This window comes from Equus caballus, chromosome 4, assembly GCF_041296265.1.
Source record: "Equus caballus isolate H_3958 breed thoroughbred chromosome 4, TB-T2T, whole genome shotgun sequence".
NCBI lineage: Eukaryota > Metazoa > Chordata > Mammalia > Perissodactyla > Equidae > Equus > Equus caballus.
The window spans coordinates 74,044,072-74,060,142 of record NC_091687.1 but is presented as its reverse complement, the minus strand read 5'-3'; the positions used below and the strand labels follow the sequence as shown (position 1 = coordinate 74,060,142).

The 16,071-nt window shown below is 38.2% G+C and overlaps 1 protein-coding gene across 7 annotated transcripts in view; it reads left to right on the top strand.

Moving 5' to 3' along the window:
• Nucleotides 1–16,071, top strand: part of DOCK4 (dedicator of cytokinesis 4) — a 435,623-nt gene that overhangs the window by 204,628 nt on the left and 214,924 nt on the right. For all 7 annotated transcript variants that reach the window (XM_070264886.1, XM_070264887.1, XM_005609313.4 and 4 more), the window contains exon 8: nucleotides 4,309–4,460. In XM_070264886.1, the coding sequence (XP_070120987.1) occupies nucleotides 4,309–4,460 (152 nt within the window). The remainder of the gene's footprint in view (nucleotides 1–4,308; nucleotides 4,461–16,071) is intronic.

The window sequence follows — 16,071 nt, the reverse complement described above, 5'->3', positions numbered from 1 at the left end:
CTTGCAGTTACATTTCATTAGCCAGACATAGTCACATCACCATATTTAGCAAGGGACGTCAAACATTTGATATACAACTAACAATGTCTGATACAAATACATTTTGTTTTCCCTAGTTTGATTTTGCATTTATGTAATTTTATCTCTGTTCTTTTCACTTAATGTCATATGTGAGATGGCAAATTAATTTCATCTCTTTCAACATTCCAGTTTGTTAGTGCTGGTTGCTGAGAGTGCCATGTTGAGAAGATTCTGGGGTCTCATCTGGGCTGTGACTGATTAGCAATGACTGCCAGTGGTGGGAAACACTACCATTGATTAGCCATGACTGCCATTGGAGGGGGTTTTTACTATTTTATAGCCCAAATCGTAGTCCCAAATCTTCATTTTGTGGATGAGGAAAATAAAACATTGTGATTTTTCACAAAAATTTAATTTCTCCTCTGTAGTGGTTGCATTTTACTGTTTCTAAAGCAAAGACAGTAGCCCATGAAAAACACAGATAATTATAAATTTCTTCTTTAAGTTTCTTTTTATATTCTGGGCTCACAATAATCAGATTCTCTGTAGCACTGGTCTTTTTCTCTGTATAACATGAAAGTGACTGACTGTGTTGACTTCACCAGGGAGAGTTGGCAAGCACCACCTTGCCCTTGTTCTTGCTGTTGTTACAATTTATTTTCACTTGCAGATCAAGGACCATGGTGTGGGGGTAAAATGCGCTAACAGAGGATGTTTGATTAATTGTTGCCACTTCTCTTCTTTTACTGTGTCTTCTCGTGTCATATTTGAAACACAGGTGTTTCCATCTCGCTAAATCCATATTGCATCATTAGGAAAAAAAGTCTTGCTTTAGGTTTTGGAGAGTCCTGTTAGCAGATCTTTCTCACCTGATTGTGTTCATCTAAGCAGTAAAAAGTGCTAAACTGCACAGTGTTAACATATGTCCACTTGGGACGTTTGGTTTACTGCCAAAGGCCAGATTGCAATCCTAGAAATAGAGAGAACCTTATTAGCTGGATTCTCTGGTTGTTTGTGCATGCAGAGTATCTTTTTAGGCATCCTTCTTGGTTTTATCCAAGATCATGTTAGCTCCTTGTTTTGTGATCCTTAGTAGATAGTCCAGTGGTTCTCAGACAGAGAGCTGGGGACATTTGACAATGTCTGGAGACATTTTTGGTGTTCACTATTGGGGACGGTGTGGGGCGGGGACAGGGAGAGGTGCTCCTGATATCTGGTGGGTAGAGGCCAGAGAAAGCTGCTAAATGTCTTTCAAAGCCCAGGAAAAGCCCTACAACAGAGAAACAACCAGCCGAAAATGTCAATAGTGCTGAAGTTGAAAAACCCGGGTATAGACGATTCTCTCAGTAATTAATGCATTATATGAGGATTAAAATTTTGCATCACTTAAATAAATCTTTGGAATGAATCTGTCTCTTTTCATCATCAAAGGTCTAGTTAAATTATAAGCACATTTAGAGTAACTGGCAGGTGCCTTTTTAACCATAAATTATTTCAGAGTTGGATTTTTGTCTCTGTGTTATAACTACCAAATTATAGCTCTTCGAGTGTGAACATGCCTTTTTAATTTTGTTATTGTAATGATATTTTCACAGAGATATTTTTAGAAGTTCCCCAAAGTAGTGAATTCCCAAGAGAGAAACAAGTAATCGTAACCTACTTAAATCCAGATCTGTCCCAGACCTGGAAGAACGATGGGCGAGGGGAGAGGGAAGACTTCAGAGCCAGAGATTCCAGTGCCGTTTGTGAGGATCCATGTCACACGTACAAAGGGAACAATCAGGCAGGCTCGTTACTGGCATGCATGCAAAGACCAAAGGTTCCAAGACAGTAATTAGACAAAAGATGCAGGGATCCGCTTTTCAGTCAGCTGTGGTTTGCATCTCCCTGCATATGATCTCAATCAGTGATTCTCAACCCTCATTGCACTTTAGAATCACCTCGGGAGCTTTTAAAACTACCACTCTCTGGACCCCCATCCTCTAGAAATTCTAATTTAATTGTTCTGGGATAGGACCTGGGCATAAGTATTTTTTAAAAGCTCCCTTGGTGATTCTAAAGTGCAGCCAAGGTTGAGAACCACTGATCTAGATATATTGGATTCTTTGCATGAGTAAGGGAGCTAATTTTTTCATTCAGTTTTCAGGGAATGTCATGATTGATGGTAGGAACTTTGCACCGTTTAAAGTCAAGACCAGACACCTCCTTGAGGTCCATTCTTTTCATGAGGTTTTTATATCTGTTTTCCAGCTTTAGCTTTTAGTAGAACTTCATGTCTTCATAGTACTTTGTACTATGTTACCCTGAAATTTTAAGTAAATCAGTAAGTAAGTAGCAACTGCAGAAAATAAAAAGCCTCTTTGTCAGTTATAGAGGTGTGGTTTTATGAATGTATGATACTTCTTTTGCCCTAGTAAAAAGAATTTTTAAACCACAAAATAGAGCAAGCTTTATAGAAAATGAGGCAGAATTATGCTTTTGTCTACACTTAGAATATTTCTCTGCAGGAATTTATTTCTAGTAATTATGGCCAACACATACCACAATGCTGAGGTCCATTTTGAAAGAAAGTGTACTCACTCTTCACTTTTACAGACAGGTGTCCGGTGGACCTGTTGCATATTCCATAATAATAGATGCATTTGGTTCATTGCGTTTTTGAACTGTTCACTTTTTGAGTAGTTCAGATTAAAAGATGAAAGCATGAAAAAACTTTATACTGCTGCATTTACAACTGTAATTTTAGACAGCATTCTTTGCCTCCAAATGTTGGTCAGTCAGTCAGTAGTTTTTGAACTATCGTTAGAAACAAAAAGATGGCTAATGTAGAAATGGAGTTATGTACCTTAACCCCAAGCAAAGGATCTGAGTCCATTATTATGGAGTTAATCCCTGAGCTATTTTTTTTAATTGTCAAGTGATCGGAAAGAGGTGGCTTCAGTAGTAGTCTGTGTTATGAAAACAATAATCCTCCACATTCTTAGCACCTATTCTTTTAAAACACAGGCCTGTGTATTTGTCTTCTCTTTTCTCTTATCCTGAGCCGGTTCTACTCAAAGTGTGGGCCAAGAACTAGCTGGACTGTGAACTGTTTATAACTGGCCCAAGTACAAAATGGCAGGTAAATGTTTAGAAACCTTTGTAGCATTTTGACGTTACCATGACATTTTTGTTGTATTTGTGAAAATATCAGTCTGTAGTGGGTTAGAGGGAAAAGCAACTTGGTCCTTCATTGCAGGTAGCTTGAGAAGCACTGTCCTAGGTGGTTCATAATTCCTGCTCACTCTTTAGCTCTTGGCTAAAGTGTCACTTTCCCAGGAAGCCTTCTGTGACTGCCTAGGTACAAGTCAAATCCCTCCTTATAGATTCTCGTGATAATCTGGTTCTTCCCCTCCCTTTATCACAGTTGCAGTTGTCTATCTGTGGGTGTGACAATTCTGTTGATGATACTCCCTCTAGTAGATAAGCTCCATGAAGGTGTGGGCTATTTCTGGTTTTGCTCATCATTGCATTCCCAGTGCTTGGCACATAATAGATACTTAACAAATGTATGTTAAATGAATGATCACCCCCACGTTCTCCTCACGCCTGGAACCGTGGCTGATTCCTTTCCTCCCTCAATGTGTGGAAATTCTCACTTCTGGTCGTGCCTCCCAAGTCTAGCTAGGTTGGCTGTATTGAGGACAGAAGGAGAGATAAACACAGATGCTACACCTCACTAGCTTTCCTAAGTCTGCCTCCCTATTGCCCCACAGCAAGTTAGAAACATTTTTTTGCTCTAGTGATTGAATATCTTTTGCCACAGCCTGTCTCAGAAAACTACCATAATTTTTCAATTTAGTGTGCTTTAAAAGAACTTTTAATTATGAGAAATGTGAAGTCATAGCTGAATTGTTCCGCTACCATCAATGAAATGATCAGTTAGATATAATTTAGTCTGATTTTTTAAACATGACTAATAATTGTTCTCATCCTGGGAGTTGATAAGGGAATAATAGAATTCTTTGAACTTTATGCTGCTTAAATCTACTCAGTGAGTTGGTATGATTTTAAATTGATGATTAAAAAACATGTTCTTAAAGCAAGATTTGATGGTCTTACAAACTTCATAGTTTCTTATTTCAGAAGTTGGGAGAAAATTCGGAACTTAACATCCAGTTAAATACCAAATCCACAGCAAACAACAAAAAAATTACAGAACAGGACATCATAATCACACCAGTTTGTAGGGTCCCATTATTTTCTTCAGTCCATGCTGATCATGTTTTGTTGGGGGGTGTCATACAGATGGAGCATCGACATCGGAAGAAAGATACCCCGGTGCAGGCCAGTAGTCACCACCTCTTCGTGCAAATGAAGAGCCTCATGTGTTCCAACCTGGGGGAGGAGCTTGAGGTCATCTTCTCCCTCTTTGACAGTAAAGAGAATCGACCAATCAGGTAAGTGCACATGGAGATAGGACTTGAATTTTTTAGTGTTGGAATGGTGGAGATTTGAAATGGGCAAACTTTAGGATATATGGCCTTTTACACTTTTCTTCTCTCAGCTTCAATTTTCTCATCTGTAGAACTCTGTCAGTTTCTAGGCTGCCTACCTTCTGGAGATTTCCACGAAAGTTAGATGGGATGATGCTTGCGAGAGTTCTTTGAAAAACTCAAAAGGGCTGTAGAACCATAATAATTATTATTAAATGAAACTATGACATTAATATCAGGCCTGTTATTTGTTTGAGTTACTTTGTATTGATAATTCAAGGAAGATATAATTTCTCTGAAATCTGAAGTTTGCTTATGTGAGTCAACACATTATATTTTTCAAATTGTCAATCAGCAATTACATTATTCTTACCTGTCTGCATCAAATGATGTCAAGAGATGACTAAAAAATGGAAACCTTCCCATTAGAGTTTCAGAGCTGTGAAATGATATACAGTTTTTACATACTGTTTTTCCCTTTCTCCGTTCTCTGAGTCCTACCTGTTGCACTTCTCTTAAGGCAAGTTTTCACTATTTAGGAGAAACTTATAGTGGATGTTTTGGTTGTTTTTAATATTTTAAAACTTTGTATATTTATTTTGAAGTTGAGCACACTGCACACCATCTTTTACAGTAAAAATTTTAAATTTAAAATTGTATCACACAAATCACGTGTAATGACCCAACTGTACCATACTTAAAAAAAAATACTAAAATAAATGCTGACAGTTTTTAAAGATTTTGTAAAAATTTTATTTTATTTTTCCTTTTTTTCCCCAAATCCCCCCAGTACATAGTTGTATATTTTTGGTTGTGGGTCCATCTAGTTGTGGCATGTGGGACGCTGCCTTAGCGTGGCCTGATGAGCGGTGCCATGTCCGCGCCCAGGATCTGAACCTGCGAAACCCTGGGCCGCCGAAGCAGAGCGCGAGAACATAACCACTCGGCCATGGGGCCGGCCCCAATGCTGACAGTTTTAATTAATACTGAGCCATATATATTGTTTTATAAACACAAAATTGTCCTGAGTATTTCTTTTCTGGTTAAAAAAGATTTGTTTTCTAGGAAATATGTGTTTATTTTTATGCATTTATAACCATTAAATCTTTGGTGAATTAATTTATATGTTAGTCATTACCTATTAGTAAGTGTACTTTCTATTTCTTGACGGTGGACTTTGTCCATAGAATTTAAAGGTGAATTTTTATGCAACCAGGACAGAATTTATGAGGTGTGGAAATAACAATGGTCATACAGTTATAAAGTCTACTTTATACACTGTGCGAGGAAATGAATCAGGGAGTTAGAAAACCTTTCTCCCTTCACACATCAACACTACCAAAAAGGGAAGAGAAAGGCAAGAAAAACAGATCCAAGTTACAGCTTAGCACTTGCTTTAGAAATGTGAAAGATTATTTAGAAATAATACTTGCTTACATATTTAAGTGGACCATAGAGAGCTTGGTTTCCAAGTAGTCTAGTTTAACAAAAATCTTCATCACATTGTCTGTATGACATACGGTCTCTAAACTATGTAACAGACTATATGGAATGTAGAAGGGAGAAGTGAGGTTACTCTTTTGCTTCTTCCTATTAAGCTAAAGTTTTTGAGAAATACAAAGTACCCTTTGCTGCTAATATTCCAATTGCACTAATGTAGGATTGCATTAATTTAGAATTAATATTACCCTTGTCTCCCAGTTTTATCTTATTTATAATCATTTTCAAATTTTCTAAAACATCCTTTTAGGTTTTGATTGGCAGAGTTCCACTTGTTTTGTATCTGTTTACTTGGTGAAAGCAGGAAGATAACCTGGGTGTAGGATCCCCATAATATTGTTTTTGTGGTCCCTAAGTTCAGGCCAGGAGCTGGGCCTTTTTCGTGCTCTGTGATGTGGTCGGGCTGCCATGTGTACACTCCCGTCTCCCTTCCCCCTTTTCTGCCCCTCCTTCTTCCCCTCTCCATTCCCTTCTGTCACACACACACTCCTCTAATATCCCACCTGATTTGTAATGGCCTTAGGAGGAATCACAACTAAATTCCTCTCCCCTGCTTCTACTCACTGAGTTTGGCCATTGGCTGTCACCTCCCAAACTTATAATCACCATAAAGATGATTAGCAAAAGAATGAGTAAGAATGAAAATATATGCTTACAAGGTGTTTGGAACCATCTCACGTTTATTTTCTTGACATTCCCAGGCCTCAGGCAGCACAATGCTTATTCTTTTAGGGATTATTTAAAATCTTGCCCTGAGTAGCCTTGGTTCAAACTACACAGGGCCTTGTCACCATTACCTTTTGAAGAGGCCTTAGCATGCACAGATCTGAAGACTGGGCTTGACTATTGTCTCTGCAGTTGACTGCTGCTGCCCTGACCCCTTCACTTACTTACCTCTGTCTTTTCCTTCTTCTTGAAAGTGATGACAAGTCTTGCCTGCTTCCTTGCGCCTGGCATGGCTAATGAGCGTCAAGTATTTGTGTCTTCTCAGGAAAAAAAGTATTATAAATGTAAGATGATTTTGAGGTATTGTTGTGTTTCTTCATATGCCCAACAATGGATGCAGGATGGGATGTGTGGGCATTTTAAAGTCAACTTCTATTTCTTTTTTAAACTTTTTATTTTAGAAACTTGCAGATATATAAAAAAGTAGAATAGTGTCACGAAGCCCCATGTACCCACACCAGCCTCAACAGTGATCGGCTCAGGGCTGGTCTTGTTTTAACCAAATCCCTTTCCAGTCCTCTTCTTTATCCCCAGATTATTTGGAGGCAAATCCTTGACATCATATTATTTTCAAATGTAAATATTTCAGGGCGTATCTCTAGAAAAGGGAACTCTAAAGGAATTGCCACCTAAAAAGTTTGTATTCTCAACATCATCAAATATCTATTTCCAATCAGTATTCAGGTCACCCCTGTTGGCTTATAAATATCGTTTTACAAATTCCAAATAAGTTACTTGTAATTTACAAGATCCAAATAAGGCCCGTATATTGCAGCCAGTTGATAAGTCTCACAAGTCACTTTTCAGTTATAATTTCCCTCTCCCTCTTAAATTCCTTGTCATTTATTTGTCGAAGAAACTGGATCATTTGATTTTTTTTTTTCAAAGTCCAATCCAAACAATGAAACTCAGCAGACAAAAGATGGTATAGTTGAGTAATTACAAAAAATAAAATACATTCCAAGTATAATCTTTATGACATTGCCCTGCACATGGATCTCAGGAAGTTCCCTTGTCCGGGCTCAGGTGGAGGGGCCAATGTGTACAAGGACCTGGAGAGGCGTGAGTAGGAAAGGCAGATGTTTATTCTTCTCGCAAGGCAGACAAGTGGTTAGGACTTTTTTTTTAAACTTCCGTTCTCTAAGAAGCAAACAGCCAGTATTTATTGAGCACTAACCATCTGCCCAACTGTGTTCTCAGTGCTTTTAATATATTATCAGCACTGATTTTATAGGTGAGAAAACCAAGACACAGGAAAGTTGGGTAACTTGCTTGAGTTTACGGAACTGGCAAGAGGCAAAGCAGAGCCCCAAGTTGGCAGCCTGGCCCCAAAGCCTGGCCCCTGAACACCACCCCATTGGCCTCAGCCACCTTCCTCCTCAAGGGTTTCAGTGTTTGTCGGAAAGTTTTCATAGTTGAGCAGAATTTTATTGGTCAGAGTTGGAGCTTCAGAGACTGATAGTCTTAATAACAAGTTGTTATAAATTATTAATAATGATAATACTGAAACTAATATAGGGCCTCAGAAATATTCTTCTCTATAGAAATTGGTTTTCTAGATTGAATTCTTCTCAGAATCTTTTATGAAGAGCATAGTAGCATTGGGTCTTACCATGTGCCAGTGATCCATGTCTTAGACTCAGTCCTTGGGGCTGTCAAATGGACTCAGATGGAGCCAACACGTGAAAATTACCCCCTTCTAGTTCACGCAGTGGAACAATGAAGCGTGTGATAGCTCCTCAGGACCAGGAAGGGTACATTTTCTGACAAAAACTGAAAACAAATTGTCATTGAAGTTGGGCCATTCTTAGAAAGCCTGTTCATTTTATCTCAAACAGTTTCTGCCTGAAGGCGACCCAAAATGTTAGGCCTCTGATGTGTATCACCGAGACCTTTTGTTTTAACTTTTGGTAAAGATTTAGTCGTGTTCTGACAGACTCTTGCTAATACACCCACCCTGTACTTCTTTTCCAGTTTACCTTCCTCAATTGTTTGTGTAACAGCACCAACCCAGAGCCAGGTACAGCGGCATTGGACTCAACTATCAGCAAAAATAACATACTTTTATTTATTTGAATTTTGGACAGTCTATTTTTTAGATTGGCACCTGAGCTAACATCTGTTGCCAATCTTCTTTTTAATTTTTTCCCCCTCTTCTTCTCCCCAAAGCCCCCTAGTACATAGTTGTGTATTCTAGTTGTGTGTGCCTCTGGTTGTGCTATGTGGGATGCCGCCCCAGTGTGGCCTGATGAGCGGTGCCATGTCCGTGCCCAGGATCCGAACCGGTGAAACCCTGGGCCGCCAAAGCAGAGCACATGAATTTAACCTCTCAGCCACGGGGCTGGCCCCGAATTTTGGACAGTCTTGGTATGATTTCTCACTATAAGAGAGTTTGTCAAACTAAGTTTTGTATGAGTAAAATGTTTTTAGAGAGCTCAATCTGGGTGAAAGTTTGTAATTTCCCCAATCTACCAGGGTATAGCTGGAAAAGTCAGGGAATCATTTCCCTAAATATCGTCTGTAATTTTATTTTATTTTATTGGATTCTATTCAATTCATTTAACTAACATTTATATAATGCTTATGATGTGCCAGGCACTGTTCTAAGCTCTTTAAAAAATATTATCTTATTTGTCCCTTGTAACAACTCTCTGAGGTAGGTACTATTAATATCCCCATTTTTTTATACATGGGGAAACTGAGGCACAGAGAGATTAATAACTTGCCCAAGGTCACACAGCTGGTATGTAGTAGAGCTGCCCTTTTCACGTGCAGTCTGATCAGGTATCAGTACTCTTAATCACTTTTTCATCCCTGTTCTCATTGTCCTCAATATTTATAATATTCTTTTTTTCTTCCTCAACTAATTTTTACTCACCAGTGTGTGATAAGGGGTCTGCTGAGGGTTTATTCTTTTAAGAAACTGGAGTGGGAGAGACTTAAGCTTGTTAAGAATTGACAGGAAGGATCCATTAACAAGGGAAAGGCCACACTCGGGGAGAGGGAAAGTCATCGTGGATCAAGGTCCTTTAGGAGGCATCAGGAAACAAGCTTGAGATTGCAGGTGGTGGGATGAGCCATAGGCCAGAGAAAGGCAAGGGTGTGGAGGTGTATAAATTGAGGCATGGGATTGCCTCAGAGGGGTTTTTATATAAAGAACTCAAACTACTTATCATTCTATGCTACAAATGTCTCCTTTGGCTTGCATTGAAAATTGGCTGTTGCACGATTTGGTGGGGGAAACAGTCATAGTGTTTGTGCTTTCCAGAGGCTGTGCAGTTGTGGATGTGTGTATTCTTATCTTTCCTGCCTTGATATGTGTCAATTAATCTGCCACAGGCTGTAAATAATATGGACCAGTGAAGATGGCATAGTTTCCTGGTTGACTACTTCCCTTATAACTTTTGTTACTTTGTTTACTGATGTATTCTATGGCTTCATTGATTAAAATTATAAATTTGTTTCGGGACTAACCCATTACTGTATTTCACTCTCATCAGAGGATGTAGTTAATAGGACATCCGTGCCTCCAGTGGGTACTCAGCTTCGTGTAGGGCTGCTCATGCATGCACGCTGCTGGCATGGGCTGTTATTTGAGAAAACAGCGGCAGGCTAGTACTTCTGGAAAGTCTTATCCTGGTGATTAAATATAAAAAGTATTTTTGTAATAATTAAATTCAGATAAAGTTTACTTTCTACTGGTACCTTATTTACATACTTTCCTGGAGTTATATATTTTTTTTCTACCATTGTACAAGTAAACTCTCCATTTTCCTTGAAATGCTTCATTTCCATATAAATTTTATATTGCCCACAATTACCTTCTTTTCAGTATGTTGCTCCAATTCTGTCACTTAAGAAAAAGAAAAGTAGTGAATATTATTGGTGAGGCACAGATTTTTTTAATATGGATTCATACTGAACTGTGAAATATATCTGAATTGATCTCCCTCCTCAAGACATATATCTTCCTGTATCTTGTACAGGCACAACTATTTTGTATGTAAGTGGCCCGGCTCTGGTCAGAGGGTTTGGGTTCAAATTCTGACTTTGCCTTTCAGTAGGTACATCAGCCTGGGCAAGTTATTTCATATCTCTTTTGGCTGTTAACTATCTGCTAAATGAGGATTATAATAGTACTTTTCTCGTGGGATTGTTTGAAGGTTAAATGAGATAATACATATACTCCTTAGTGTAATGCTTGACACCTGATAATTGGTCAGTAAATATTAGCTATAATGTTGATGATTTATACTTTAACATAACCAGAAATGATATGTGATATTTGGTCTTGAATTCTTAAAGAAACCATATATTCCAAGGAATTATTACTGTTTTAAGTGTATGTTGTTACAGTTATGTAAAATTTAGAGAGACTTACTAGTAAACATGTGGAATGGTATCAGAGATGTGATTTGCTTTAAAATACTTCAACAACAGAAAGAAAAGAAGAAAGAATAAAGGGAAGTGTGACAAAATTAATGGTTGTGGATTCCCTCTTATAGATATATGAGTTCTTGGTTTAATTTTTAGTGTATAGTGTGTATGGTTAATAACTTACTTGCTTAAAATTGATTACTGTTTTATGTATGTGGGCAATAAAGCAATGAGGGCACAAATTATTTTCAATCTCTTTGACTAAGACTAGGGTATTAGTCTGGTGTAGTCACTAGCCCCATAGATGGTCTGGAGTCCATTCTGCTTAGAATAATATTCCTGGGTTCCTATGAACTGACAATATTTTTGATAATGTGTTTGACAAAACTTAAGAGGAATATTTTCCTTAGGTCTAGGACATTCAGTATTATATAACATAGACATTATGATATTGCCTTGAAGGCATAAGCTTTGACTTTTATATAAAGCAAAATAGGCAGCTTTTAAAGATTAATAAAGATTCTGTGAGAGGAAATACCTTACATGCTTAAGCAAAATCGTGTGTCTACATAAGGACCACCCTCCCAGAAGCTCTGAATTAGTACAGATTCATCCTCTCAAAGGTGAGAAAATGCAACAGTTATATGAATGGCACATTACCTCTATTTTCTTGTTCATCATTCACTCATTAAACAAGTGCATAGGAAGTGACTGTTGTCTGCCAGCAGTGTGAGGCCCTTCTAGAGAACCAAAAATGCATCCTGGAGCAAATGGCAGAAGGGATCTAGGACACAAGTGAAGGAATCTACTTTGAAAAAGAAGGGCACTTCTAACACGGGAGGAAGGGAGGTGAGAGCCATGAAATGGGTATACAATGTTGAGTTGGAGAGACTGGGTTTGTGACCTTGATCTTTTATAACTAAGTCAAGAAGCCAGGTCAGCTACCATTGGAGAGCTAAAGAGAGAATGAAAGGGAGTTTAGGGCTGAAAGTGAGTTGTGGGAACAAGGTAAGTGAACTTTGAGCAAAAGTGTGGTAGGAAGTGAGTTAGTGACAAATAATAGAATTGGTGTAGTGCTGTGAGGGTCCCACCAGAGATATCTGAACTTGATTGTGAATCCTGGCGCCCATGTTAGACAGCTTCTGCCCGAGGTGCTCAGGAAATAGAGATCAGAAGCAGGTGGTAGGGGTGAAGAATGAAACATCACAGTTGGAAAAGAATGAGAAGATCGGGAATCTAGCGTAATGATGTAGAGAATCAAAGAAATTACAACCACAGCTTCCGGTAGGTCTCTTCAGAGGCTAACATGATCTAATGGCCTTTTGATTTTTTACAGGAAATTAAAGAACTCATGTTTCTTTTGAAAAACCTCAGTTATTGGGAAAATTTTTCCAGAACTTAGAGACCAGAGCTGGGAGAGAAAATAGTTCTTTAGCCTACACTAGGAAAAATGCTAATATTTTTGTGTATATATTGTAGTACGTAACACAGTGAAGACAGCAGATATGGTTTTTTAATTCTCTGAGCACTGTGCTAGGATTTCTCATTTCATACATCATTTACAACTTATTATAGTGTGATCACACAAGTTCAGCATCTATACTTTTACATAAATTAGGAGCATCTATTGTTTTGAACGTTGAAGGATCATTGGCATAGATCTCTTTTTATGGTTTTATGTTCTAAAATGAACTCAGAATTGCAAACTCTCCAAAGCAAAGCAGCCGTGTGGGGGAAAAGTCTGACTGGCCGTATGTACAGGAAGCATAACTCTGAGAACAAAAAGAGATCAAGGAGGTGCTCAGAGATCCTCCTTGGCTTGTGGCAATATCAGCTATTCCATACGGCCCAGAGCATTTCCTGCTGTGTCTAGACATGCTGGCACGGATTTCACTGTGGGTGTCTGTACATCAGTGACCCGCAGTGACCTTCCCTAGGGCCTCCTGTTTCAAGGCACTGCTGCTTTCCACCCTCCTTCTTCTCCCTCCGTGTGATTCTTCCAGCAGGTGCATGAAAATGGGGATTGTTGTCACTTTGAAGTTAATAGATTTTGTGGCTCACTCCCTCTTTGGTCGCACTTCTGTGTCACATAGCAAAAACAAATAATTGTTTTAGTGATATGGTAATGTCGTTAATAGGAAATGATGTCCTTTAAGAAACATACCAAGCGGAGAGTCTAAATTAAAACAAACAAGCATAGAAATAACTTTATTCATGCTGAGAACACACAGGGTAGAAGTGATCCCCTCTTTTTTTCTCTGTAGCATTTTAAGAGCCATACAATTCCAGTTATTTTTGAAATTGTAAATGACTGCGTTATGATATTAAGTGACTGGAAATTCACAGTGGCAGAAAACGTAAAACTCACAGGGTAAATGGATTCTGAACTGGCTTTTCTCTTTCCCTTTAGCTCCAAGCTCTTATTTAGGCTACTTGTCTCTTTTTACTTAAATAGTGCAGTGTTTTAGAATATGATCTCCCCTATTCCTGTGTTTTACTTAAATAGTGCAGTGTTTTAGAATATGATCTCCCCTATTCCTGTGTTTTACAAGACGACCAGATTGATGTTCATTTCACCAGGATTCTCGTCAGCTCTGTTTTTCCTCCTCTGCCGTGTCTGCTGCCTGGAGGGCATTCGAATTAATTTAGTTTTCCTAAATTCCCTACCAAATAAGATAGCAACCCACCTCGCAAAGACGTCTTTGGTATTCAGTGTCGTTTATGTTGTAAGATGATTCAGTATTGACAAAGAAATTATTTATGATACAGCCCTCGTTAGCTCCTTTTCTGAAGGTAAAGCTTTACCCTCTCATCACCTTTGTGTCCCCGCACCTGCACCTCGCAGAGTAAGTTCCCTTACCTGCAGGGTGAGCATTGATGCAGTTAAAGGATGCTTACAAGTTTCTTTGTTGTTGAGGCAAGGCATTAAAAAGTCATGCCATTATTGTTTTCACTTTTGCTATCATCCTTCTGCTCCACTGGAGATGTGCTCATTCATAAGAAGGAAAAGTCAAGATGTTGAGGGCATCAGAAATGTTTATGAAGTTGTTTTATGTTGTTCTGTGTTAATCAGAACCATGCTGTCAGACCTGTCTCTAGGGAAGCATCATTTGCAAAAACTGTCATGCTAAAAAGAGGAAATAAAAATTGGCAGATAAATATATAGCATCTTCTTGAGTATTTCTATTTAGAGATTTTTGACTACAAGTTAAACAGACATCTTCTTTTCATTTCCATTGAGCATCAGAGATTTCACACTAGTCCTACTGAATCATTGATGTTCATTCATTCAGCAGGCAATTATTTCTCTCCTCCTCAGGGCCAGCCACTGATCTGGGCACTGGGGACACACCAATAAATAAAACAGGAAAAAAAAAAATTGTTCCCTCTCAGAACTTGCATTCTATTGCTATTCAAAATACTATTAGGCTTTAAGTCAACAAATATTTTAAAGTCCAGAGTTTCTATGCTGTCTCTTTGTATGGTAACCAATATGCTGTTTTCATTTCACAAAAATATTTGCAAGGTCTAAAGCAATGCTTTCTAACCTTGTCAGTGCCTAAAGCGCCTTTTAAAACATCTTTTTGAGAGAATAAGTGCATGAAAGATTTATTATACTTACTGTTTCTGCAGGGCCTGAATTACTTAGATTTTTATTATTTATTCTGTTTTCATTTAAGGTTTCTTTGCCTTTGCAAGGAACTTCATACTTCAACCCAGAGTACTTATAAAGGGCTCAGCTTTGCTTATTTTCAAAATACCATATTACAGATGCTTTAGAAAGGTCAGAATAGTTACCATATATAGATCAGAGTGATTTATCCCTCGTGAAATGTCAGCGACATAGTGTTTACAATGACCAAATTATGTAAATTCCCAGAAGAATAAGCATAAGACATTTTACCTGTATACGGGCCTTCTTATTTCATGGTCCCTGTGTCTGTTGACCATATCCTATCATTGCCTACTTTTTGTTACTTCTCTGAGAAGCTTGTTTTCTAATGAAATTCTTAATGAGTTCTATAGGGATAAATGCAAGCAAGTATTTCCCTGAATTGTACAGTTAAACAATATAGCTGTTTCTAAGGATTTTACTTGAATTTCAACATTGTGATTTCTAGAATCTCAAGTCTTCTGAACTTAGTCATGACTGTTTTGTCAAATTAATAGTAAATCCAAATCATTTCTTTAATTTATCTGTCAGTTTGGTCTGGTAACAGCACTGATGATGCGAAGCAGCAGGTGGTCCGTACATTGCTTATTTATAACTTTGAAAAGCATTGCATTCCTTTTTTTCATTGAGTTTTATCTTCCTGAAAAGAGTTCTGATTCAAATAGCTTTATTCTCTGAAACGAAAAATATCATGAAGTGGTTTTAAATCATCCTAAGTGGTGAGAAAGAGTCAGCTTGATGTTCAAAATTGGCAAGAGTTGACTATAGTTTAAAAAATTATCTCCCCTGTTTCATTCAACTAAAGCCAAATCCTTTACTGTCCTAGCAAGGCCATCACATTAGCTGGCTACTTAGTCCTTCAACGCTCAAATGTTTGTAGAGTAAATCTGGGCTTGACATTAATATTAAAAAAAGAAAACTCAGACTCATCTGCTCTTTAGGTAGATGACTACAGAAACCCTGGTATCAAAGATCATCCTCTTTCCATTTCCCTTTAATCAGAAGAGCTCATGACCCTAAGGTTGCTTTAGTTTTAAAATTAGAAAGCCCATTAATAGCTTTATCTAGGAAGACTTGCTTGGGGAGTTGCTTTCATTTACTGCCAAGGAAAAGCTCTGTCATTTGTATCAGTCATATGATTAGGAGAAGAAAGGGGAAAAAGTCTTTGACCTGAAGGTATCAGACATTCGTTGCCTTTTTCTGGTGTGTATGACTGTCCTAAAAGACAGTCAGCAATTTTAACTCATTAGGACCTAGGCATTTGGGTCAAAACAGTGGCCCTTAAACATGACTGGGCTT